Source organism: Gekko japonicus, unplaced genomic scaffold, assembly GCF_001447785.1.
Source record: "Gekko japonicus isolate JY-2015 unplaced genomic scaffold, Gekko_japonicus_V1.1 scaffold157, whole genome shotgun sequence".
NCBI lineage: Eukaryota > Metazoa > Chordata > Lepidosauria > Squamata > Gekkonidae > Gekko > Gekko japonicus.
The window spans coordinates 309,628-335,015 of NW_015168051.1; the positions used below are offsets into that span (position 1 = coordinate 309,628).

General features: G+C 42.7%; 1 protein-coding gene across 1 annotated transcript in view; it reads right to left on the bottom strand.

Annotated features, from left to right (window-relative positions):
- The window catches only part of PIEZO2 (piezo-type mechanosensitive ion channel component 2), a 428,995-nt gene that overhangs the window by 17,166 nt on the left and 386,441 nt on the right, over window positions 1-25,388 (bottom strand). The window contains exons 45-50 of the mRNA XM_015414359.1: window positions 21,190-21,348; window positions 20,237-20,384; window positions 19,157-19,345; window positions 18,645-18,734; window positions 8,891-9,063; window positions 314-433 (exon numbers count right to left, since the gene is read on the bottom strand). Of these exons, the coding sequence (XP_015269845.1) occupies window positions 314-433; window positions 8,891-9,063; window positions 18,645-18,734; window positions 19,157-19,345; window positions 20,237-20,384; window positions 21,190-21,348 (879 nt within the window). The remainder of the gene's footprint in view (window positions 1-313; window positions 434-8,890; window positions 9,064-18,644; window positions 18,735-19,156; window positions 19,346-20,236; window positions 20,385-21,189; window positions 21,349-25,388) is intronic.

The window sequence follows — 25,388 nt, forward strand, 5'->3', positions numbered from 1 at the left end:
TCTGCCAAAAATGAACACTACTTGGACACTGCTTTTACACTGACAACGAAAACTGAATAAAGCACAACCTCAGGAATAACAGGGAACAGAACACAAATGGGAAAGATTAGGGGAACTGAGACCTCCTTTGTTAAATGCTGCAACCATACGGAATACTTTTAATGGTGTTTTTAAAATGAACTCTTTCTTAACACAGCTAACCCTACTAAAATAGATAAAATATCACAAATGATATTGGTTTGTACAAGCACTGGCCAGTAATTTTTAGCTTTGGTTAAAAGAAAAAAATAAGTTAACATTGTAAGAAACTTACACTTTTCGCACACCATTTATTCCCTCCATCATGTTAGCAAGTTCAATTCTTGTTTCATTTGGAAGGAGAAACGACCGTTTAGACGATGCTATTTCTGATTTTGCTCCAAGGGAGAGGTTTCTTTAATAAAAAGGAATGGAAAGATTTCACAGTATGTAATCACAAAATTCAGACAAAGCACAATTCTTCTGATTTTATTATATTCATTACTATTCACATTGGATGGTCGATTCAGCATTATCTCTCCTTATATATAATTGAATAGTGGGTGCCAAAGTTCTAAAATGCACTCCTTTGGTGTATGGACGCTTGAACTGTCAGTCAGAAGATGCTGGCTGGGTTGACTGGCTGCTTTGTGCAGTCCCGCCCAGCGTTTCAAGGTCTTTTGCATATGGGAGCTGATTGGACTTCACTGCATTCCGCACCTCAAACTCACCCCCCTCCCCGCAAGGCAGTTGGAATGTCAGTTGCATATGGAACCTTCAAGGTCTTTTGCATATGGAAGCTGATTGGACTTCACTCCATTCCACACCTCATACTCCCACCCCTCCCCGCAAGGCAGTTGGAATGTCAGTTGCATATGGAACCTTCAAGGTCTTTTGCATATGGAAGCTGATTGGACTTCACTGCATTCCACACCTCAAACTCACCCCCCTCCCCGCAAGGCAGTTGGAATGTCAGTTGCATATGGAACCTTCAAGGTCTTTTGCATATGGAAGCTGATTGGACTTCACTGCATTCCACACCTCAAACTCACCCCCCTCCCCGCAAGGCAGTTGGAATGTCAGTTGCATATGGAACCTTCAAGGTCTTTTGCATATGGAAGCTGATTGGACTTCACTGCATTCCACACCTCAAACTCACCCCCCTCCCCGCAAGGCAGTTGGAATGTCAGTTGCATATGGAACCTTCAAGGTCTTTTGCATATGGAAGCTGATTGGACTTCACTGCATTCCACACCTCAAACTCACCCCCCTCCCCGCAAGGCAGTTGGAATGTCAGTTGCATATGGAACCTTCAAGGTCTTTTGCATATGGAAGCTGATTGGACTTCACTGCATTCCACACCTCAAACTCACCCCCCTCCCCGCAAGGCAGTTGGAATGTCAGTTGCATATGGAACCTTCAAGGTCTTTTGCATATGGAAGCTGATTGGACTTCACTGCATTCCACACCTCAAACTCACCCCCCTCCCCGCAAGGCAGTTGGAATGTCAGTTGCATATGGAACCTTCAAGGTCTTTTGCATATGGAAGCTGATTGGACTTCACTGCATTCCACACCTCAAACTCACCCCCCTCCCCGCAAGGCAGTTGGAATGTCAGTTGCATATGGAACCTTCAAGGTCTTTTGCATATGGAAGCTGATTGGACTTCACTGCATTCCACACCTCAAACTCACCCCCCTCCCCGCAAGGCAGTTGGAATGTCAGTTGCATATGGAACCTTCAAGGTCTTTTGCATATGGAAGCTGATTGGACTTCACTGCATTCCACACCTCAAACTCACCCCCCTCCCCGCAAGGCAGTTGGAATGTCAGTTGCATATGGAACCTTCAAGGTCTTTTGCATATGGAAGCTGATTGGACTTCACTGCATTCCACACCTCAAACTCACCCCCCTCCCCGCAAGGCAGTTGGAATGTCGCCTCTTTCTAGATCCCGTTGTATTTATTTCCACAACGGGCTTTACTGCTAGTCATTAATAATTGAAAACCTGATCCTACATCATCATTAAATATAAACCTCATTAATTCTTAGCCGTGTTCATTTATTCGTTTAGAAAATATCTCCACCACCTTTCCAGAGAACTCCACAATTTGTCGCTAAAAGATTGTATAGATTGTATAGATTTTAGCACCAATTTTATTGTATGAAAAACTGTTTTATTGTTTTAGTATTTATACAATGTTGTTAGCCGCCCTGAGCTACTGGATAGGGCGGGATAGAAATCCCAAAAATAAATAAATAATAAATTTACAAAAGTTAAGATGCCTGGATAAGTGGCTGTCAGTGGCTCTGCACTTCCATGCAAGGGAACTCAGCTGCATCACATTGTGGCGGGTGGTGTAGAAAAGACAGCAGAGCACCAGTAGCCTGGGCCTTAGCACCAGTGAATCTCAGACTTAATAAGAACATAAGAACATAAGAGAAGTGAATGTTGGATCAGGCCAATGGCCCATCTAGTCCAACACTCCTTCACACAGTGGCCAAAAATACCAGGTGACATCAGGAGGTCCAGCAGTGGGGCCAGGACACTAGGAGCCCTCCCACTGTTGCCCCCACAAGCACCAAGAATATAGAGCACCACCTGCCCCAGACTGAGAGTTCCTATCTATGTTGTTGTTCAGTCGCACAGTCGAGTCCGACTCTTCGCGACCCCATGGACCAGCTCCCGCCAGGCCCTCCTGTCTTCCGCTGTCCTCTGAAGTTGGCTCAATTTCATGTTCGTTGCGTCGATGACACTGTCCAACCATCTCATCCTGTGTCGTCCCCGTCTTCTTTGACCTTCAATCTTTCCCAGCATCAGGGTCTTCTCCAGTGAGTGCTCCCTTCTCATTTGGTGGCCAAAGTATTTGAGCTTCAGTTTCATTATCTGGCCTTCCAGGGAACAGTCAGGGTTGATTTCTTTGAGGATTGACTGATTTGATCTCCTTGCAGTCCAAGGAACTCTCAAGAGTCTTCTCCAGCACCATAGTTCAAAAGAATCTATTCTTCGGCGCTCGGCCTTCCTTATAGTCCAACTCTCGCAGCCATACATGACTACTGGGAATACCATTGCTTTGACCATGCGGACTTTTGTTGGCAGGGTGATGTCTCTACTTTTTATCATGCTGTTGAGGTTCGCCATCGCTTTCCTCCCAAGGAGCAGGCGTCTTTTAATTTCATGGCTGCTGTCACAGTCTGCGGTGATCTGGGATCCCAGGAACGTGAAGTCTGTCACCACTTCCACGACTTCCCCTTCTATTTGCCAAGGAGTGATGGGGCCGGATGCCATGATCTTAGTTTTTTTGATGTTGAGCTTCAAGCCCACTTTTGCGCTCTCCTCTTTTACTCTGAGCAAGAGGCTCTTTAGATCCTCTTCACTTTCAGCCATTAGAGTGGTATCATCTGCATATCTGAGGTTGTTGATCTTTTCCCCAGCAATCTTAATTCCCGCTTGTGATTCATCCAGGCCAGCATTTCGCATGATGTACTCTGCATATATATTAAATAAGCAAGGCGACAATATACATCCTTGTCGTACTCCTTTTCCTATGCTGAACCAATCAGTTGTTCCATATCCGGTTCTAACTGTCGCTTCTTGGCCCTTATACAGGTTTCTCAAGAGACATGTGAGGTGGTCTGGTACTCCCATCTCTTTAAGGACCTGCCATAGTTTGTTGTGATCCACACAGTCAAAAGCTTTAGCATAGTCAATGAAGCAGAAGTAGATATTTTTCTGGTACTCTCTTGCTTTCTCCATAATCCAGCGAATGTTGGCAATATGATCTCTCGTTCCTCTACCTCTTCGAAACCCAGCTTGTACTTCTGGTAGTTCTCTATCCACGTACTGTTGAAGCCTAGCTTGTAGGATCTTGAGCATGACCTTGCTAGCGTGTGATATGAGTGCAATTGTGCGATAGTTTGAACATTCCTTGGCATTGCCCTTCTTTGGGATTGGAATGTATACTGATCTTTTCCAATCCTGTGGCCACTGTTGCGTTTTCCAAATTTGCTGGCAAATGGAGTGCAGAACTTTAACAGCATCATCTTCTAAGACTTTGAATAGCTCAGCTGGAATACCATCACCTCCACTAGCTTTGTTGTTAGCAATGCTTTCTAAGGCCCATTTAACTTCACATTCCAGGATGTCTGGCTCGAGGTCAGTGATTATACCGTCGTGGTTGTCAAGGACATCGAGGTCTTTCTTGTATAGTTCTTCTGTGTATTCTTGCCATCTTTTCCTAATCTCTTCTGCTTCTGTTAGGTCCCTACCGTTTTTGTCCTTTATCATGGCCAGCTTTGCATGGAACGCTCCCTTGATTTCTCCAATTTTCTTGAAGAGATCTCTAGTCCTTCCCATTCTATTGTTTTCTTCTATTACTTTGCACTGTTCATTCAGGAAGGCCTCCTTATCTCTCCTTGCTGTTCTCTGGAAATCTGCGTTCAGTTGGGTAAATCTTTCCTTTTCGCCTTTGCCTTTCGCTTTCCTTCTTTCCTCTGCTATTTGTAAAGCCTCATCAGAAAGCCACTTTGCTTTCTTACATTTCTTTTTCTTTGGGATGGTGGTGATTGCTGCCTCCTGTACGATGTCACGAACCTCTGTCCATAGTTCTTCAGGCACTCTATCTATCAAATCCAGACCCTTGAATCTATTCTTCACCTCTACTGTATATTCATCAGGGATGCGATCTAGGTCAAACCTGAATGGCCTCGTGGTTTTCCCAATTTTCTTCAGTTTAAGTCTGAATTTTGCAATGAGTAGCTCATGATCTGAACCACAGTCAGCTCCAGGTCTTGTTTTTACTGACTGGATAGAGCTTCTCCATCTTTGACTGCAAATTATATAGTCAATCTGATTTCGGTGTTGCCCATCTGGTGATGTCCATGTGTAGAGTCGCCTCTTAGGTTGTTGGAAAAGGGTGTTCGCTATGACCAGTGTGTTCTCTTGACAAAACTCTGTTAACCTTTGCCCTGCTTCATTTTGCTTTCCAAGGCCAAACTTGTCTGTTATTCCAGTTACCTTTTGACTTCCTACTTTAGCATTCCAGTCCCCTATGATGATGAGGACATCATTTTTTGGTGTTAGTTCTAGGAGGTGTTGTAGGTCTTCATAGAACCGGTCCACTTCAGCCTCTTCTGCATCAGTGGTTGGGGCATAGACTTGGATTACTGTGATGTTGAATGGTTTGCCTTGGAATCGGACAGAAATCATTCTGTCATTTTTGAGATTGTATCCCAGTACTGCCTTTTGCACTCTCTTGTTGACTATAAAGGCCACACCATTTTTTCTACGAGATTCCTGGCCACAGTAGTAGATATAATGGTCTTCTGAGTTAAATTCGCCCATTCCTGTCCACTTTAGTTCACTGATTCCTAGGATATCGATGTTCAGTCTTGCCATCTCATTTTTGACCACGTCAAGCTTACCTTGATTCATAGATCTTACATTCCAGGTTCCTATGCAGTATTGTTCTTTGCAGCATCGGACTTTCCTTTCACCATCAGACACATCCACAACTGAGCGTCCTTTCGGCTTTGGCCCAGCCGCTTCACTCTTTCTGGGGTTACTTGTACTTGTCCTCTGCTCTTCCTCAGTAGCATATTGGACACCTTCCGACCTGAGGGGCTCATCTTCCGGCGTCATATCTTTTAGCCTTTTGATACTGTCCATGGGGTTTTCTTGGCAAAAATACTGGAGTGGGTTGCCATTTCCTTCTCCAGGTGGATCACGCTTGGTCTGAGTTCTCTGCTGTGGCCTGTCCGTCTTGGGTGGCCCTTCACGGCATAGCCCACAGCTTCATTGAACTGCGCAAGCCCCCTCGCCACGACAAGGCAGTGATCCATGAGGGGCCACAAGTGATGGGCCACTACATAAAAGTGCCTAACATCTGGTGACACTCTGGACAAAACTCTATGGTAGAATTAGCTTCAAACCATAGAGTTTTGCCCCCAAAACAGAGTGTAGCCCCCACGATGTCACCAATATGTGTATGTCACTTTCGGGTGATGTAGGCACGTCACTGACATCCCTGACGTGTACGTCACCTGGAGGGGGCATAGGAACGTCACGCTTCTTCCCTCCCCTCTCTTCGAGCCTCCTTGTAAGTCCACCGCCGGCTTGTGGGCCAGACTTGGCAACCCTACTTTTCTCGTAGGGCTTGGTCCCCAGGCCCCTGATCATCCTTGATCCCGGTCAAACGAGCGGGATGATCCACTGCCAAAAGGAGGCAAATTAGAGCCGGAGCAAAAAGAACCGCGGGAGTGCAATCTGACGTGCCCCCACGGCTCTATGCTCTGGCAGCTGATCAAATGTTGTGCAGCAAACCGGCAGTAGCACAGTTGTGCGCATGCGTGGGATGGGGAACGGCGCTGGCTGCGACGGGCTACCAGCGCTTCCCCGACCATTGGATTTATACCCCGCCCTTCACTACCCAAAGTTGTCTCAGAGTGGCTTACAAACCCCTTTCCCTTCCCCTCCCCACAACAGACACCCTGTGAGGTAGGTGGGGCTGAGAGAGCTCTGACAGAAACTGCTCTTTTTCAAGAACAGCTCTTAGCAGAACTACGGCTTGCCCAAGGTCATCCAGCCAGGTGGAAGTGGAGGGGTGGAGAATCAAACCCGGTTCTTCCAGATTAGAGTCCGTGCACTTAACCACTACACCACTACACCAAACAAAGTTAAAAAAACCCCCAAGCCACTACACCACTACACCAAACAAAGTTAAAAAAACCCCCAAGCCACTACACCACTACACCAAACAAAGTTAAAAAAACCCCCAAGCCACTACACCACTACACCAAACAAAGTTAAAAAAACCCCCAAGCCACTACACCACTACACCAAACAAAGTTAAAAAAACCCCCAAGCCACTACACCACTACACCAAACAAAGTTAAAAAGCATCAGACCCAGTACTGATCCCTGTGGTACCCCACTGCTTACCACCCTCCACTGAGAAAATTTCCCATTTATACTCACTCTGTTTCCTATTAATTAGCCACTTTTTGATCCACAAGAGGACTTGTCCTTTTATCCCATGACTATTGAGCTTACTTAGGAGCCTTTGATGAGGAACTTTATCAAAAGCTTTCTGGAAGTCAAGGTAAACAACATCTATTGGGTTCCCCTTGTCCACATGTTTGTTCACTCCCTCAGAGAACACTAACAGGTTAGTGAGACGAGATCTTCCCTTACAGTGAGTCTGCCTCAATAGTTTTTATTCATCAATGTGCCTACTAATTCTTTCTTTAATAATAGTTTCCACCAACTTACCTGGTATCTTAGTTGCTGTAGATTTTCAGGGTTGTCTGGCTGTGGTCTTGGCATTGTAGGACCTACTGGTGAAACGTCAGGTCCTACAATGCCAAGACCATGGCCAGACAACCTGGAAAATCTACAGCAACTAATGAACTCCGGCCGTGAAAGCCTTCGACAACATATTACCCGGTATCAATGTCAGACTGAATGGCCTGTAATTTCCTGGATCTCCTCTGGAACCCTTTTTAAAGATGGGAGTGACATTAGCTACCTTCCAGTCCTCAGGAATGGAGGCAGATTTTAATGACAGATTACATATTTTTGTAAGGAGATCCACAAGTTCACATCTGTGTTCTTTCGGAACTCTCAGATGTATGCCATCCGGGCCTGATGATTTATCATTTATACATATACATTTTGCCTTGATGGATTCTCCATGATTTTGGAATTACTTCTATGAAGCCTTTTCTAATGGTTAATAGGATCATGCAACCAAAGGATGGTTGCCATAATTATGATCACAAGATGGCAAGCTCCTTGATTAAAGTCAGTCACCTAGAGTCACCTAGAGGACTCACCATGTGAAGCCTCTGAGTCTCATGATGCCACCTGAAACTTATATATCTACTTCCACTGTGAAAAATCTATGATACTGTTTAATGTGCCTCTGTGTTCACTCCCTGCCATTGTTATTTGCCTCAAACTGCCAGAGTATGAGAAGGGGTTGACTGATCTTTTAAATGCATGAGAAATGTTCCTGGTGGGCCAACATTGAGGAGGAGGAGTGACAGTGGGAAAGAACACCTGGCTTGCTTATCACTTGTTCCAGTACTACGAAAGGAGGCCCCTGCTCGATGCTTCCTCCTAGAGTACTCTTGGCTGGTGTGATCAAAGTAAAGTGGCTTACTCCATCAGGCTGCAGCAGAGGTGGTGGTACTGCACCCATTGCTTCTAGTGCAGTCTGGTGTCTCTTGGCTTTGATGGCTCTCGGCAGGATGGTGGGGGAAAGAGGAGTTAAATGTGGCTGTCTGTCGTGATGGACATTTCACTTGTTGGAAATGAAGAGAAACTGTATCAGCCAAACCAGTGAAAAAGTTAGAAGCACCCCAGAGCATTTGTTTGTGGTTCTTTTCAACCTATTATACCTATTTGCTGAACTTGTTTTTATTTCATTTTGTAATGTACCTTAAGAAATTCTTGTTGAATTGAATGTTAAGAAATTCTTTAAACTATATTTATTTAGGCACTTATCTAAACAAAAAAAACCATGCCACGATATTGTTTATTATAGTAATTCTACTCATCAATGGACTCTTGTGCCTTAGGAAAGCTAAAAAATCAGAAAGATGGAGCTAACTGGACCTTACAATTCTGTGCCCTTTGAATGGCAAGATTCACTTTTCAAATGGCTTAGGAGCACTCATGGAGCCACCTGGATGCTTTATTTTCATGGTCATTTAACTTTCCAGTTACATAAATAACTAAAATCCGTAAGAGCATCTGGGCCTTGCCCTGCACATGATAATAAGCAAGCTTGGGAATGAAAGAGATGAGCACTGCAGAACACTGTCACTAGACCAACAAAGGTAACCCATATATGCTACTGGTGAAGCCATACCTTTGAACACTCCATGAAACAACCAGAGTAAATGGAGAATCTGTTTCGTTGAGCTCGGCTATCATTTTCCTTCTGCTGGGAGGACTGATGGTCCACAAGGAATTTGAATTGCCTTCTAGCTGTGCAACTGTAATATCTTCATTACCATAGTTCTCTAAAAATTGCAAAGCAGCCTAAAGGAATGGAATCAGAAGATAAAGAAAAAAGGAAGATAAATAGTAACCTTTACGTTATTATTGGTAGGAGGATACATTGCCAAAACTTTATTCTGCAGTGTCTTCAAAGAATCACTAGAACATGCTTTGAAGAAACAGTATGTATACAACAAGGACAATAGGTGAAGCAGGAAGATCTGGCAGCAGCTCACCTCTTACAGAAAACAAAGACTAGCACAACATTCTTACTAGTGAAGCCAGGGGCTGCATCCATTTCAGCCTAACAGCTGACAGGTGCACCCACCCCGTAGTTAGCCTGAAATGGCTATGAGCCATTTCACTGGTCTGTTGGAAGTGGGGGGGGGGAGTGATACTGACTGGTGAAATGGCTGCCAGCCATTTAAACCTAACAGTGGGGTGGGTGCGCCCATCAGCTTTTAGGTTTAAATGGCTGCGAGCCATTAAACCCATCAGTTTTGCTCCTCCTTGCTTTGAAGCAGGGGAAGTGAAACAGATGGGTTAAATGGCTGGCAGCAATCCAAGCAATCCCCCCTTTCTCCCAGCCATAGTTCAGGGCATTTTTGGCTTGGTTTGGTCCAGGGGCTGCCCCAAACCCTGAACCAGAATTTTTAGGTTCGTGCCCATCCCTACCAACCACTCGTCATTTTTCATCTTCCCCTCCATTGCCACCATGTGATTCCTTCCCCTGCTTTCCCCCCTTACCATTGACCGCAGCTTACTTTTAATAAATGCATGGTTGTATGGGGCAGCCCCATAACACTGATCTTAGTTGGCATTATTTTTAAAGTTGTAATATGTACACAGGCCTGGTTATGCGACTTAAACAGCCTTGGTCACCCTGGTAGATGACATGCACTGGAAAACAGACAGAGTGTGACTCTGTTCTTTCTTTTGTACCTCTCAGTAGCTTTTGCTACCATTGATCATGGTATCATTCTTGATGGCCTTTCTGGGCTGGGACTAGGAGACACTGTTCTTTGGTCATTCCAATCCTACCTAGAGGGTAGGTTTCCGAAGGTGGTGCTGAGGGACTGCTGCTCAGACCCTTGATCTCTGGGCTGTGGGGTCCTCATCTTGTTCCCTAAGCTTTTTAACATCTAAATGAAACTGCTTTGACTGGTTAGCAAGCTGCAGTCTTTCCCAGGCAGGAAAGATCTGACCACTGTGGTACATGCCCTGGTTACATTTAGATTAGATTCCTGCCAAGCGCTCTATATGGGGACGCTCTTGAAAAGTGTTTGGAAACTTCAGTTGGTTTGGAAACTTCTATTCAATGTTAATTGGAGTGCGTTGTAGGGACCATATGACTCCAGTCTTGGCACATCTACACTGGCTTCCAATTTGTTTCCAGGCACATTTCAAAGTGTTAGTGCTGACCTTTTAAACCCTGAAGGACTTCCTAATCTCTTATGAATCTACCTGTTTACCGCATTCATCTTTGGAGACCCTGTTGCAGGTGCCCCCACCTTCTGAGATTAGGTGGGTAGCAACCAGAGGTCATTTCGGGGGGGGAACGCGGGGGAACGCACCCCCTGCTTCCGGCCGCCCCGCTTCCAGCCCTCATTCAGCCAGGAGGAGGCAGGAGAAGAGGGAGGGTAAGTTGCTTCCTCCCCGCCTCTCCCCACCCCTGCCTGCCTGGGGCCAGGGAGGGCCTTGGCGGGGCTTCCTTGCACTCCCGCCGGCCTTGCAGGTCCACTGCCGGGCCCCTGATGTCAGGGTGTGTGGCATATGCTAATAAGTTATGCTAATGAGTTCCCCTAGCTCTTTTTCTACGAAATGACCCCTGGTAGCAACCCATGAGTAGTACCAAAACTCTCTCCTCAGGAAGATTCACCTGTCCCCTTCTGTTGCTATCTTCTGCCAGCCTGTTACTTTTGCTTGGTGTTCCTTCAGTGATGCCTCTGGTTGAAATTGTTTTAATGATACATTTGTGCATTGATTTTAATGGCTTTTAAGATGAGATTTTAATTAGCATGTTTTAATTTGTTGGTCTTTGGTAGCCCTATGATGCAGAAAAGGAAAGTAAAAGTCTTGCTAAATAAAATAAGTAAAATAAATCACTTCTCCACTGCAGGGAATGTTAGCCCCTCTTTTTCTTTTGTTTATTCCCCCTCTCTGCAAACCTGGAAGCAGTGTTTTGGTTGCTTAGGTTTGTACAGACATCTCCCCTTTTTGTACTTGGCCCTGTGTGGGTATTTGAGGCCAAATTTAGAATTATGCATATTATGAACACCATAAATAAGTCCCAGCCCTTGCAAGCACAGAGCATAGGGAGCAATTGCCATGTTTTGTGTCTAAAGATGGATCTTGCACCAACAAACACAGCAATGATCCTGCAACAATGACAAGATGGGGAGCAAAGATATACCTTTCAAAGTCTGCATAGTTTATTGAGGGATTTGGTACAACAGTAGCTGGCACTTTGCTCCTCTCTGCTGTTTAGGCCTCACATCTGGAAGACTGGACGCTTCTGTCCCAATGGATCCACTTCTCCTCTGTTCCCAATTTCCCCACATTTACACCTTTAGCTTAAAAGTAACTAAAATGGGGTAAAGTAAAGGTAAAGGTTCCCTTGCTCGAAAGCCAGTCCAGTCCGACTCTAGGGTTGCAGTGCTCATCTCCGTTTCAAAGTTGAAGAGCCAGCGCTGTCCGAAGACGTTTCCGTGGTCATGTGGCCGGCATAACTAAACACCAAGGCGCACGGCACGCTGTTACCTTCCCACCGAAGTGGTACCTATTTATCTACTTGCAATTTCTTGCTTTCAAACTGCTAGGTTGGCAGGAGCTGGAACTAGAGATGGGAGCTCACTCCATCATGCGACAACTCGGGTCTCGAACTGCTGAACTACTGACCTTCCACAGCCTGCAGTTCAGCATCTTAACCACTTGAGCCAAGTAGGTCTGGTCAATTTCTGGTTGTTATTGTTATATTGTTAGTATTGATAAGGAATGTGCTATTTGTCTTTGCTTTGATTTAGTATTTTCCAGTATTTGCTTAAGATCAGCACCCCCCCCAAATTATTGTTCCAAATCTCTTAATAAACTCCGTATGCCTGAAACTCTTGTGCTCGTATGTACTTTTTTCTTGTTCTTAATCAACTGTAATGCAATTAATTCAGTTAAGCAGACTGGGAACTGAAAGGTTTTAATGGCTCAGTGCTTGCATGCAAGAGTGGAAAGCGGATCTTGGAGCAACATGAGATTTCCTGTTGTGGTTCAGCATGGCCTAAATTAAAAAGCTCATTCTTTGAGGGCTTCTCTGTGAATTATCAGGAGATGTTTCAAACCAGACACTAATGAAATGGAAGCTTAGCCATTACCATTCCAGGATTGCCACTAAAATTTTATTTTCCATTTCCCTGATCACCAAAGGTTTTATTAAATGGTATAAAACTACACAAGTACTGAAATGCAAACATTGGATTGTTAACTGAATACATTTGAAAATGCACTAAAAACCCACAAAGATGGATCTTCAATACAATTAACAAATGACAGAACATTTTGTTCTTGTTTTAAAACTACACAAAAGTATATAAAATAAATTTCAATGAATATTCTTTTAAAAAGGACTTAACTGAAGCCTTAGTTGTGAAATTGAAATTAAAATACAGTTAGAAATTAGAGTACAAGTATTCTTTTTAAAAAGATTAAATAACAATATACAGCTATCACTTCTATAGTTTTCTCTTTTTGTTTTGCAGCTCCCTTAGTTTCTGATCAATTGTTTCTTCTTCCATTTTGACTTCTTTTCTCAGTCTTTTAAAAAGCATTTTCAAGGTATTTCACTTCTCCCTCAAGTTTCTTCTTTTTGCTACTTTTTCAGAGTTTATTTTTATTGCTTATGGCATTTAACATCTAAGTACTCTGTGTATCATGTATGAGCCTGCCAATTACAATAGTTTCAAGTCCTCCAGAACTCAGGACAACATCATAAACCTGGCATTGACAGACAACAGTTTCTTCATGCAAATTCTCTATTAACTTTGACTTATTAACTGAAAATCCACTTTCAGCTGAAGCGTTATCATGAGGCAGGAGAAGGTACATCTTGACAACATTCCACAGGTCCATGAATTTTTTGTTGGGCATCAAAATACCACTGTCAAATGTGTCCAGTCCAACTTTATCATCATCTTGTTTTATTACGTACACTTGAAACTGAGCCTTGAATTCATTGTGGGCAGCCGTGGTTAAAATAGTGTATTGTTGCTTTGATTTTGCTGCTTTTGTGTCATTGATTTGATTTGCTGCATGAAGAGGTTCAAGTACAGTCCCTATTCTGGTGATTCCAATATTTGGTTTGTGTATAATGATAGTGCTGATAATACTGATAAGCCACAATGTTGATAAGCCACGAACCATCTTGAATTTCAAAGGACTTCTCTCAACCAACTTTTCAACAACTACTACTGCCATGTTTCAACATTCTAGGTAAAACTCTGCCACTTGATGTTCACTTAGTTTTGTTTGTTTTTTTACTTGCCCAGATTGGGCAAAGTTTATTATTATTTTTTAACAATTTACATAGAAAAGAGCCATACATTTTAAAATAGCAAGCTGAATATCTCGCTCACAACCTCCTATTTGCATACAACTTCCCATTCCCCCCCTTGTTTTATTTTGTATTCAATAACATACACTATTAAACCAAGTATCTATTCCCTTTGTAAAACCAATTCATCAATATTCTATCTGCTATATTTCATTTTATCAGTACTATACTATTATTTTCTATTTTATGTCAGTATACAAACAACAGAAAAGAAACAGTCATAACCTATCAGTTTAACTATGCTAAAGAAAAATATATTTCTTCTAAATTAACAATCTATTCCCTTTAAATATTCTTTCACATTTTTAACACTGTTAGTTTTCAAAATCCCATAAACTAGCAGGCCTAAACATAATATGTTATATTTTCCCTACAATCCAGCTCTCACACTGACAAAGCCATATAGTTTACACCTTGTCCTGAAACATCTGGTCTTCTCTCTAAATAAGTAACCCTTTAATTATATTTCCCCTGCTGATCAATTGTTTCTTCTTCCATTTTGACTTCTTTTCTCAGTCTTTTAAAAAGCATTTTCAAGGTATTTCACTTCTCCCTCAAGTTTCTTCTTTTTGCTACTTTTTCAGAGTTTATTTTTATTGCTTATGGCATTTAACATCTAAGTACTCTGTGTATCATGTATGAGCCTGCCAATTACAATAGTTTCAAGTCCTCCAGAACTCAGGACAACATCATAAACCTGGCATTGACAGACAACAGTTTCTTCATGCAAATTCTCTATTAACTTCATGCAAATTCTCTATTAAAAGTTCTAGTTTTGTCTATCTTTATCTCTTCTGCTAATAAAGCCATGCTAACTATCAGAGAGTGCTCCTTCCATTTGTTTATAAAATTTAAATTTCTCTTGCTTTCTTTGAAAATGTCTCATCAAAATCGTTGTTCTTTTGTGTCTTTGATTTTTGAATGTCTCATTCTCTTCTGGCCTGTTTGTGTACAAAACCCCCCAGCCTACGTTGTCCATATTATATCCAATCGACTCATCAAAGCAGTGGCTAAGAAAGTCTCTTATTGTAGATATTGAGTGTTGAAACAGTCCTGTTGTTTTTCCTCTTTTGTAGAAACTGATGTCATCTGATTTTGTGTCTTTGTAATCTCTTCTTCAAAACAATCCCAATACTCTCCCAAAGCTTCCATAACAGGATTTGTAACTTTTTCCATCAATTGACATTTTAAACAGTCCCATTTATCATCTGAGAACAGTTGTATATTTTCATCTGTCCTAGAATCCTTCGTCTCAAATGGAGCTGCGAGAGCCATTTCACTCCTTAACAGACACAACATCCACAGCATAATTACGCATAGAGAGACTCAGACAAAGAAACTGCTGCCTCAGCACCATTTTGGCAGTAAAGTTGGCATCTTGGTTTGTTGCAGGCCTTGGTACCAGAGTCCATGTTACTGTTAAGTAGTTTGTCATTGTGAGAGAGAAGTTATTTTAGGTTAGTAGGCTGTCTGTAAGCAAAAAAAGGTCACGCCCCAGTGCTTGTGTAAGGGAAGTGTCACTATCCACCATGGGTTGTAGGTCTTTAATAATGCATTGAACTGGCTTGAGTTGTGAGTTGTAGGTGACCACCACTGGTATTCTGTTATTCTCCTTGGGCTTGTCTTGTAGCAAGCTGTCCCTGGGTATCATTCTGGCTTTTCCAATCATCTTTGTCACCATATGAGGATACTGTAGTTCAGGTTCTTCTGGTATGATGGTCCTTCTGCATGAGACTGTGCAGCTCTAATTCCCATTGTCCCGCTCTGGAGATCGCGGGCCGATCCCTGGGGACCCCGACAAACCCCGCAAGACCCCCACAGCATGACTCACCAGGAGGGACGGAGTACAACCATCCAGTGAGGGGGGCGGGAGCGGCGACCCCTCCCGTGGTGCGCTGTGTTGGCCGAGCCAGGAGACGGGACTGGGGTCCACGGAGCAGCCCCATGGAAGAAGAAAGGGACAGCGGTGACTTGTCCGGTGGGCTGAGAGCGGGCGCAGAGCAGCGAGTGCTGCCATAGAACGGCACTGATATACCAGCATTCACCCTGGAGACGCCCCACTGGCGTCCCGGTAGATAAAGGAGGGAGTGGCCCAAGCTGGAGGGCGGATGGGCGGTCCTGGGAGCGGGGCAGGGAGATAAAAGGCAGGGTGGAGAAGGGGCCTGGGAGGAGGAGTGTGCTGTGGAACGGAGTGGGATGCAGAGAGAGAGAAACGCCAAGACGACAGAGAGGAAAGAAGTCTGCAGCATGCTGGCAGAGGGACGCTCGGGGTGACCTTAACCCCGTCCCCTGCCTTTCTGAGGCCCCTCACTCCCTCTCCCTTTTTGGAGCCTGCCACTTCCAGGGCCATCTGTCCTGCCGGACTCTGGTCAAGACCCCGACAGCACGGCCACAGGGGGCGCCACACCGAAGACCAAGGGAGAGTCCGGCACCCATATTACTTAGTTCAAAAGTTTTGTAGCACTCTTCACATTAACCTTTGTATTTATCTTCAGCAACTGACGATAGCCATGGAATGAACTCAGTAGGAAGTTTGACATCCAGCCATTGCGTATTAAAAACTGTCCTCTTAAAAGCCAACTTTAAAATGTAGTTCCCAGTCCAGCCTTCCACAGAAGCACTTGCCTGCCTGTCTGGCAAATAGGAGGTTTCTGGGGCTGGAACTTTCTGGGCTCCAGAATGTGGAGTAAGGAAAGATGCGGAGCTTAAATGCTTGCAGAATCTAACCGAAACAGAAAAGAAAAAAAACTGCAAGCTTTATGTTGGGGGGGGGGGGGCAGGAGAGAGCTTGTTCTCTATAATAATTTCAACAGAAGCAGACACCCCACTTTACAAACAGCTCACTGACTGGAAGCTGTTTGTTTTCTGTGAAATCCAACAGCAGAAACATTCATTTGAAAGCTTTTCTTTTAACTCAGCTTTGGATTAGTGTGTGTAAAGTGCTGTCAAGTCACAGCTGACTTAGAGGGACCCCTGGCATGGGGTTATCAAGGCAAGTGAGAAGCAGAGGTGGTTTGCCATTGCCTTCCTCTGCAGAGTCTTCCTTGGTGGTCTTGCTGCTTAGCTACCAAGATCTGACAAGACAGGACTACACCATGCTGCCTTCCCTCCCCAGCTCTAGTTTCAGCAGAGGCAAAAGCTCCACCTCCTGTTTATCATTCCCTTTACAACCCCAACACATGGTCCCAGTACCACCATGGATAACAATAGGTTCCTGGCTTGAGAGGAGGCCGCATCATTGGCATGGACATTAAAGCGCCCCAGAACTAAATGTCTGGGGTGCTCCAGAGCCCAGCCAGAGACAGCCTCCAACAAGCCTGACAGGGTATCTGCCAGCGTGTTAGGTGGTCAGTACACTAGCCATATAGCCACACGAGGCCTACACATTCAATGCCAGCAGTTTTGGGTATGGGGAGAAAGACTCCTGGATGAGCAACACTACCACCCCGCCCATTAGGGACTGGTGTAGGACTGAAAAACCTGGGAGGGTATGTTGGTTCAGGGCAACAGTCTCGCCCTTCCTCACCCAGGTCTTGGTCACACATGTCAGGTCTACATGTTGGCCTACCAGGTAGTCCCGGAGAACAGAGCTCTTATTATTAATAGACCTGGCATTACATAGCACTGGTCTCTGAGAAGGGTATATTTTCCTAGCCCCACAACCAGCATCCCTTGGGATGGGACAGAGGTAGGAAGGGGACCGAGCACTGCCACATCTCCATCTCCTTCCTATCTACTGCCTTGTCCCGCCATTATGCCTCCCTTGCTTCTGCAGCTGTTTTTGTGTTAAGAGCAGAATGCAAGGGTTTAACCCCCTGCTTTCCACTCTTCAAAAACCGCCACAAACTGCATCAAAATTTGTGGAATTTGTGGAAGGTCTTCAGTTCATGAACACTGTTTCACGAAGTGGCCAAAATTCATGATGAACTTAAGTTCATCAGCTGGTTCATGTCCATCCATAGTTTAAATTACTGTTTTTAAAAAATTAACGTTTTAAAATAAGTTTTATTTTATTAACATAGTTCTGTATTATAATGTCTGATTTTTAAACCAATCTCAAATTTATTGTTGAAAGTAGTATTGTGACATTTTCGGACTTAACAACTGGCTAGAGAAATAAAGCACAATTTGTTACCTGTCAAATATTCCCATCTTCAAATCAACTGAAACTGAATCCCGTTCGTTTGAATATAAAAAAAGCTGCAAGAAGCCAATCAGCTTCTCCATAAAATAATGCTATTTCTTACATGTTCTTCTTATTCTCTTTTATTGTTAAAAACTATCAGCCATAAACATTTTCAAAATTATATAACCAAATTACGGAATATGTGTGCATCATTACATTACATTTGTACTCTGTCACTTCTCTACTTCAACTGCCACAAGTGCAAGTTGTCCACTTGCAGAGGCATTTCAAAAGCATATCTTAATCACATTCTCCTTGACTTTCCCTGCTATTTGATCCATTTCCCTGATTTTCCCGACTTTCCAGAAAGTGGCATCCCTGCATTCAGAATAACAGAGAGGATAAATTCAGAGAGAGACTATCACTAAAAGCTAAGGTGCAACTGAAAACACCCGATTCAGTGCTCTTCAGCACAGCAGGAGTAAGGTGAAACGTATTTTCTGCTTCCTCTTTAATATTCTTGTGGAACTTGACTTCATTCTCTGCCAGGGAAGTAGGCCACTTTAATGGACTCTCAGAGCACCAGATCTTTGTAGATGAAGTAACATAATAAACATTACTTGATTTTTAGCTAGTGCTAAGAAATTATATACTATTTAGCTTAATAAACGGGTTCAATTTGTAAGTCTAACATTAGTGGGTGTGATTTGTCTCCGTTCTAAACTGTAATATAAAAGAAACCTATGAATGCTGCAGTATTATAGAGCTTTTTTGATTTCCATGGGCTGCACACAACTAGACTGTTCTCACTATTCTTTTGGTCAAACATATTATGAAGACAAAAATATTGATATATATCTAAAATGGAGGAAGTTTGGAAAAAAGAAAATTACTTACAGTTTCTGAAAAAGATTTTTGAAATCTGCGATATTCTCCTCCATCCAGCTCTTTGAGCTGACTTTGCTGAGCACTCATTGTAAATATAGGCTGGAAAACAAGAATATATAGCTACTGTTTTTTCTTCATTATATTTTCATTTTAAAAAACATTTCAAAAATCAAAACCTAAGCAAAGAAGAACAAGAAGAGTTGGATTTATACCCTACCCTTCACTCGAAGTCTCAAAGCAGCTTACAATCTCCTTCCCTTCCTCTCCTTACAACAGACACCCTGTGAGGTAGGTGGGGCCAAGAGAGCTCTGAGAGAACTGCTCTTGAGAGAAGAGCTCTGAGAGGACTGTGACTGACCCAAGGTCACACAACTGGCTGCACGTGGACGAGTGGGGAATCAAACCTGCTTCTTCGGATTAGAATCTGCTGGTCTTAACCACTACACCAAACAGGCTCCCACTGATTTAGCATAAATATATATAGGGGAAATTCGTAATTTTGGATGTGGTTTTGTTTGTACCTGATAACCTCCTAAGGTTATTGTAATGGAAACATCAAGAGGTTTATTTGTGACACCTGCAACAGACTTGATTAGAGACATGAAGAGGAGCGGGAACCAGACAATACAAATCAGCAGGACGACAATCATGCCACCCATTCCATACTTCACAACCTTCTTTTTCTTCTGCCCCCTTGGCTGGGGATATCTCTGAAACAGGCAAAAGTAAAACATTAAAAAGAATATTTCTCTCTGGGTTATTTGTTTACTTTATGTTTATTCTGCCTTTGTCCTACAAAACAGGACCCAAGGCAGTTTACAATAAGCAAATAAAACTAAATGAACCATACTATACAATAAAAGCACCACTAACATGGCACAAATCAAGTGACAGTCCTCTCCCTTAGATAAAAGCTCCCTCAGGGCCCCAGGCACAAAGGAGGGCAGATCTGAGTAGCTAGTTTCCCTCAGCCTGGGTTGAAGCTCTCTCTCCTTCCTCTAGAAGCAGCAGGCTCCTGGAGGCAGATGTTCTTGTGCCTCAGACACAGATGACGATGGTGCAGCTGAGCAGCTGCCCCCCCCCCCCAGCCCAAGCTGGAGTTCTCTCCCCACTCTGGCAGCCCACTCTGGGTCCTCTTTGTTCCTCTGTTTTGGGATGTATGATTTGAATATGTCAGTAAATTAACCATTCTGTGTTCTGTACCCTTCATTTTTACTAATTATCATTGTACTGTATTTTTTCCCAATATATGTTATTTTCCTCAAACTCTATGGGCAAAATTTCCTTATATGAGGAGCACAGATTATCATTTTTGTGCCAGATTAAGACCTTTTTCTTTTACCAAAGTTATCAGAATAGATCAATTTGTGTGTGAGAGGAGGGTCGGGGTATTCGTCTTCACCTGCACTACTGCTTGTTTCATTTTTGATTTAATTTGATTTAATGTTCTGTTTGTTTTCACTATTTATATACTTGTGTACAGTCATATTTTTGTACAAAGATACTTCCCCTTATATAATTCTTTAATATACAGTATGATCTATCCTTATTATAAGGGTTGCATAGGGGGAGAAAAGTTCACAACAAACATTTTTTCTTACTTTTTCAGACTCCCGCCAGCACTTCAGGATAAATATATGGGCATAAATATCTTCAACACAGATCCAGCTAGAAAGACTTAATGTAGTATCTGTCCAAACCCAGTCCATTACTGCTCTCAGCTCAGTCAAAAATGGAACCAGGCGGAATCTAAACATAGAGAGATCACTGCAGGTAATCAGCTTTACTTTAAAGCTTGATATTGCATCTAATGTAAAATTTCAGATTATTTGTAGATTCTTAACCAATTTAACAAATAGAGCTCATGGCATCAGATCATGAAGAAACCACAAATGCCCTGAGAAAAAACAGTTTGGACACCCCCCCATCTTTCCTAAAGCGACTTCAAGACCTGTGTCCTAAAGGGAAGGCAAGAGAGATACCCAGGCCAATTCATACCATCAGCTCCTGAGATGATAATCAATGGCCTGAGACAATTTCTATGGTTTATTGTTTTGCCTTTTCTAATTTTAAATTTGTAACTGCACTGGATGTATTGACATAATGCATTAACTAAATAAATAAATGTGGGCAGCTTTAATGAATGTTACAAGAATCATAGAATGTTAGAGTTGGAAGGGACCTTGCAGGTCATCTCGTCCAACCTCCTGCACTCTGCAGGAGCATAGCCGAAAGATAGCCCTACAACATACCTGAAATATGGTAATCCAGCCTCCGCTTGAAAACATCCAAACATAATAAACATTACTTGATTCTTGATTACAGTTATATTTCCCACCATTCATGAAGCCTATGTTTATTTTATTATGAACTATTTAAAGAACGTTTCACTAATGTTCATTAGTTAACCACATTAAATAACCAGAATTCCCAATGAAAAGAAAATCTTAAGGTGTCAAATGCAAAATAAAGATGGCTGAAGAAAAACTGGAAAAATTAACAAAGAAGGAAATACAGAGAGTATGTATGTGTGAATAGATAGACTGACCCTTACCCTTGAAATAAGAAGAGGTTTACATAATTATAACTTTTTGTGAGGAAATTTCCAAGTACACGGGTTGGGTAGCCACAGCGTATCTGATATGCTGATAATCCAAAATAAATGCATTTCACAAAATACCAGAGTTGTGCAACTATATTTTGGCTAAATTTCCTGCAATGGAATTTAAAGAGAAAGAAAATGAGTTTTATACATGCATACTCTGGAATAATCCTGTAATCCAAATAACATTTGTCAATCTCTCTCATTACTGTACTGAAGGAAGGAGACTTTTAAAGCCCCCCCCCCCAAGTTTAGGTAATCTCTTTTCGGAGAGCTGCTTTTAGAAAAAAGGGAAGATGAAAGCTTAGAATTCATTGCATAGTTCAAATCGCTGTGGAAGAAGACCCTACTGTTAACCATAAAAAATCAGAAAGACTCCTAATCTATTTTGGCAATTAATATCAAAATGCTGTGGAATTATTTATGACACCTTTCCAAAGAACTGCTCCAGGCAGCTTACAAAGTTTTAAAAAATCTATAATATAAACAACAATATAATTATCAATAGACAAGTCAAATGTGCATTAAAATGAATTTTCTAAAGGTTCTAAAGTAACTTTGTAAAAGATGAATGACAAATTCTATTGGATAGATCTTGCCAGCTTTTCCAGTATCAAGAAGAAAGGGCCCCTTTAAGCCCCCCAAAAGGTTATGCTGGGGGAGATGGAATTCACAACGACCAATGTTATGCAGGATGGAGGTTGCAGTGAGGAGGGAAATCTGGCAGGACTGAGCAGAAAAGCTGATAGGATCCAACCAATGTTCCCTCTAAGCTGTGGAGTCCTGTGAGCAAAAATTCTACTTTGTGAGCTCCTGGCATTAAAGTTGTGAGCGAGTGATTTGGCTCCTGCATATATCAGTCTGCTCTGGAGCCATCCCTCCTGAGCTAGGGAAGAAATGTGTGAGCCGGAGGCTAAAAAACTGTGAGCTAGCTCACACTAACTCAGCTTAGAGGGAACATTGGATCCAACACTACATAATTTACTGGTTTTGGAAGAGTTTGCTCTATTTAGGTCCCCATTTTGCATACTGAGGCCTTAGAACCTCAAATTTCTTTCTGAATGATACAGAAAAGAATAGTTTGTTGTTGTTGTTCAGTCGCACAGTCGAGTTCGACTCTTCGCAACCCCATGGACCAGATCACGCCAGGCCTTCCGGTCTTCCGCCATCCTCTGAAGTTTGCTCAACTTCATGTTCGTTGCATCTATGACACTGTCTAACCATCTCATCCTTTGCCGTCTGTACTGTTTGTACTCAGTGATTAATGTAATCTAGTTGGAGCAATTTCACAGGCCTTCCAATTTTCAAGCAAATACAGGCATCATAAACTTAAATTCTGCACAAGCCTCACTTGGAAAGTAAGTTACCTTTCAAACAGCAGCACAAGGCTAGCAGAGCAAGGGACAAAACTAGTTTAATCACAGGACTTTCTCTAGTTTAAATCAATAACAAATAAACAAAACATATAGGGTTGCCAGGTCCTCTTGTTGCGCCGGTGGGGAGATTTGGGGGGCGTTTCAGGACGTCCCTGACATGACGACATCACCCAGAAGTAATGTCATCATGTTGGGGATGTTGCATGGTGACACTCTGGTTTTTGAACAAAAATCTATGGTGAAACTGGCTTCAAACCATAGAGTTTTGCCCTCAAACTAGTGTGTTGTCATGTGATGTCCCTGATGTGATGATGTAATTTCTGGGTGATGTCATTGTGTCAGGGGTGGGGTTTTGCCTGCCAGCCAGTTGGCTGGAGGTTGGCAGAAGCCCAAAACCTGGGGGAATCTCTGTTGGGATCTGGGACTGGCAAGTCTAAAAATATAACAGGCATGACAGACTAATAAATCAAACTAGTAGTGATTCTCTGCTCAGTAGAATTCTGCAGACTACACTGCATACTGGAGCAGCTCCAAGCATGTAAACATTAATCTATGAAGAGGCCCTGTACCAAGTATAGATATATCTTGACTCTAGAATTGTGTCTTCCCTTCTTCTTTAACACCTTCCCTCAAGGACAGTCCTGTGGATAATTTTATTGGGTGAAGGATCTCCTACATGCTGCCAGCTGCTGTCACTACTCATCCTTATCTTTTCTCTATCACCATTGCCAGGTACTTTCTGCTGCTTCATAGCTTCTTTTGAAGTGTGAGTTTCTGTCAGACTCGGGTTCACCTTCAGCTATGTTCTCTATACCTGTAGTATTACCAACTTGCTTTATGTAACCCACACCCCCATTCCCTTCCCCCTCACTTCCCTGGCTATTGCAGACGTATCCAGCCATCCGCTTATTGTTCACCCCTGCTGACATTCCTGGTGGGAGGGAGAAAGATTGTGGGAGGGAGAGAGACTGTGTGAAAGTCTGTAGTTTAGGAAGGCAACGCTGGTAACTGTTTTCTCAAGCAGCACCTTGGGAACTTTCACATGAGAGTATCCTTGAAGATGATAAGACTTTTAAATGGCTAGTTGAACCATTGTATTCGTCTGGGTTCTTAGGATTGCTTATACTTATGATTGTGTGGCGTATGTGTGGAATGTGGGTTTTAGTTATACACCAAGTCCCCGCCTTTGCTCCCCAGTCCTGACAAAGAAGTCACCTTTGCAGCATCTCAAATCTCTTCAATAAACTTTCCATGAGTGGTTTAAGTTTATTACGGTCATAGACCAGTATAATAGAAGACAAGTAAATACAGTTACAGGAGCAGTAAAATTATAAAATATATCGGCATCTAAAATTATAAATAGGATCTAAAAACTTTAAAATACAGAAATAATAGAATCAGAATTTTGATTAAAAATTAGGTTTAGGCCTATCTGTCCTTTGCAGCATCTCAAATCTCTTCAATAAACTTTCCTAAAAAGAAAGACTGTGTAGAGAGTGAGTTGACTGGGAACCTGACAGTTTCACAGCCAGTGTAAACGTTGCTCAGGAAAGGGAACGTGGGAAGTCACAAAGGCCTGACCATATATTGTGCTTTCAGTGAAACTCGATCATGGTCACCTTTCCATTACATCATGCTCCCAGATAGCAGAATTCCTGTTTCATATTTTTGCAAGTTCAGTTTTCTTTCTTTCAGCAACATAGTGTAACAGCTTCTTATTGTGCGTAAGCAGTATTAACTACAATGTCAAAAGATAACTCATCTCTATTAGCCTGTGCTGTATAAATCATTGTTAGTGCAAAGAGGATAGCTGATAACACACAACCTAAACAGACTCCAGTATATCTGCCTTATACTGAGTCAGGCCGGTGGTCCCTCAAGGTCAGTTACTCTGTACTTTGACTCGCAGTGGCTCTCTCAGGAGTCAGGCAGAAGCCTTTCACATTCTCTACTACATGATCCTTTTAAGTGGAGTTGCCAGCAGTTAACCTTGAGATCTGCAAGCAAAGCAAATGCTTTGCCATTAAGCCATGGCCCATCCCCATGGATCTTTATTTGCTTAGGTTTTGTTACCATTATATAAAATTTATATCATCAGTTATCTAATACTGTGCCGGATGAGATCCAGGCCCTGCAGAACCTGATCCATTTCTGCAGGGCCTGTAAAACAGGATTATCCCACCAGGCCTACAGTTGAGGCAACGAAGTTCCATCTATATTGGCCTCCCCCAGCTCCCCCCCTTCCCCACCATTCATTGCAATGTGTACCAGCCTTATACACACAGTTAGTACAACCTTGCTTGAATAAACTGAATAAGTGCCTACGCCACCATGCAATTATATCTGACTGTTATTAAATTGTTTTTACATTATGTTAATAGCTAATTATGATATGTTTTTTAACTTGTTAGCCGCTTTGAGACCTGCAGTGCAGGGGAGGGCAGGTTAGAAGTCTAATAAAATAATAACAATAAAAAAATAAAAAAATAAAAAAGTGGAACTATGTTTCACAAGTGCTCTTGGTAGATAATGCTTTCTTAAACTATGTATCAGGGATAGGTTTCCCTTGCTCCAAAGCCAGTTGAATCCGACTCTAGGGATGCGGTGCTCATCTCTGTTTCCAAGCCAAAGAGCCAGCGCTGTCTGAAGATGTTTCCGTGGTTATGTGGCTGGCATGAATAGATGCCGAGGTGCACGGAATGCTGTTACCTTCCCACCGAAGTGGTACCTATTTATATACTTGCAATTTCTTGCTTTTGAACTGCTAGGTTGGCA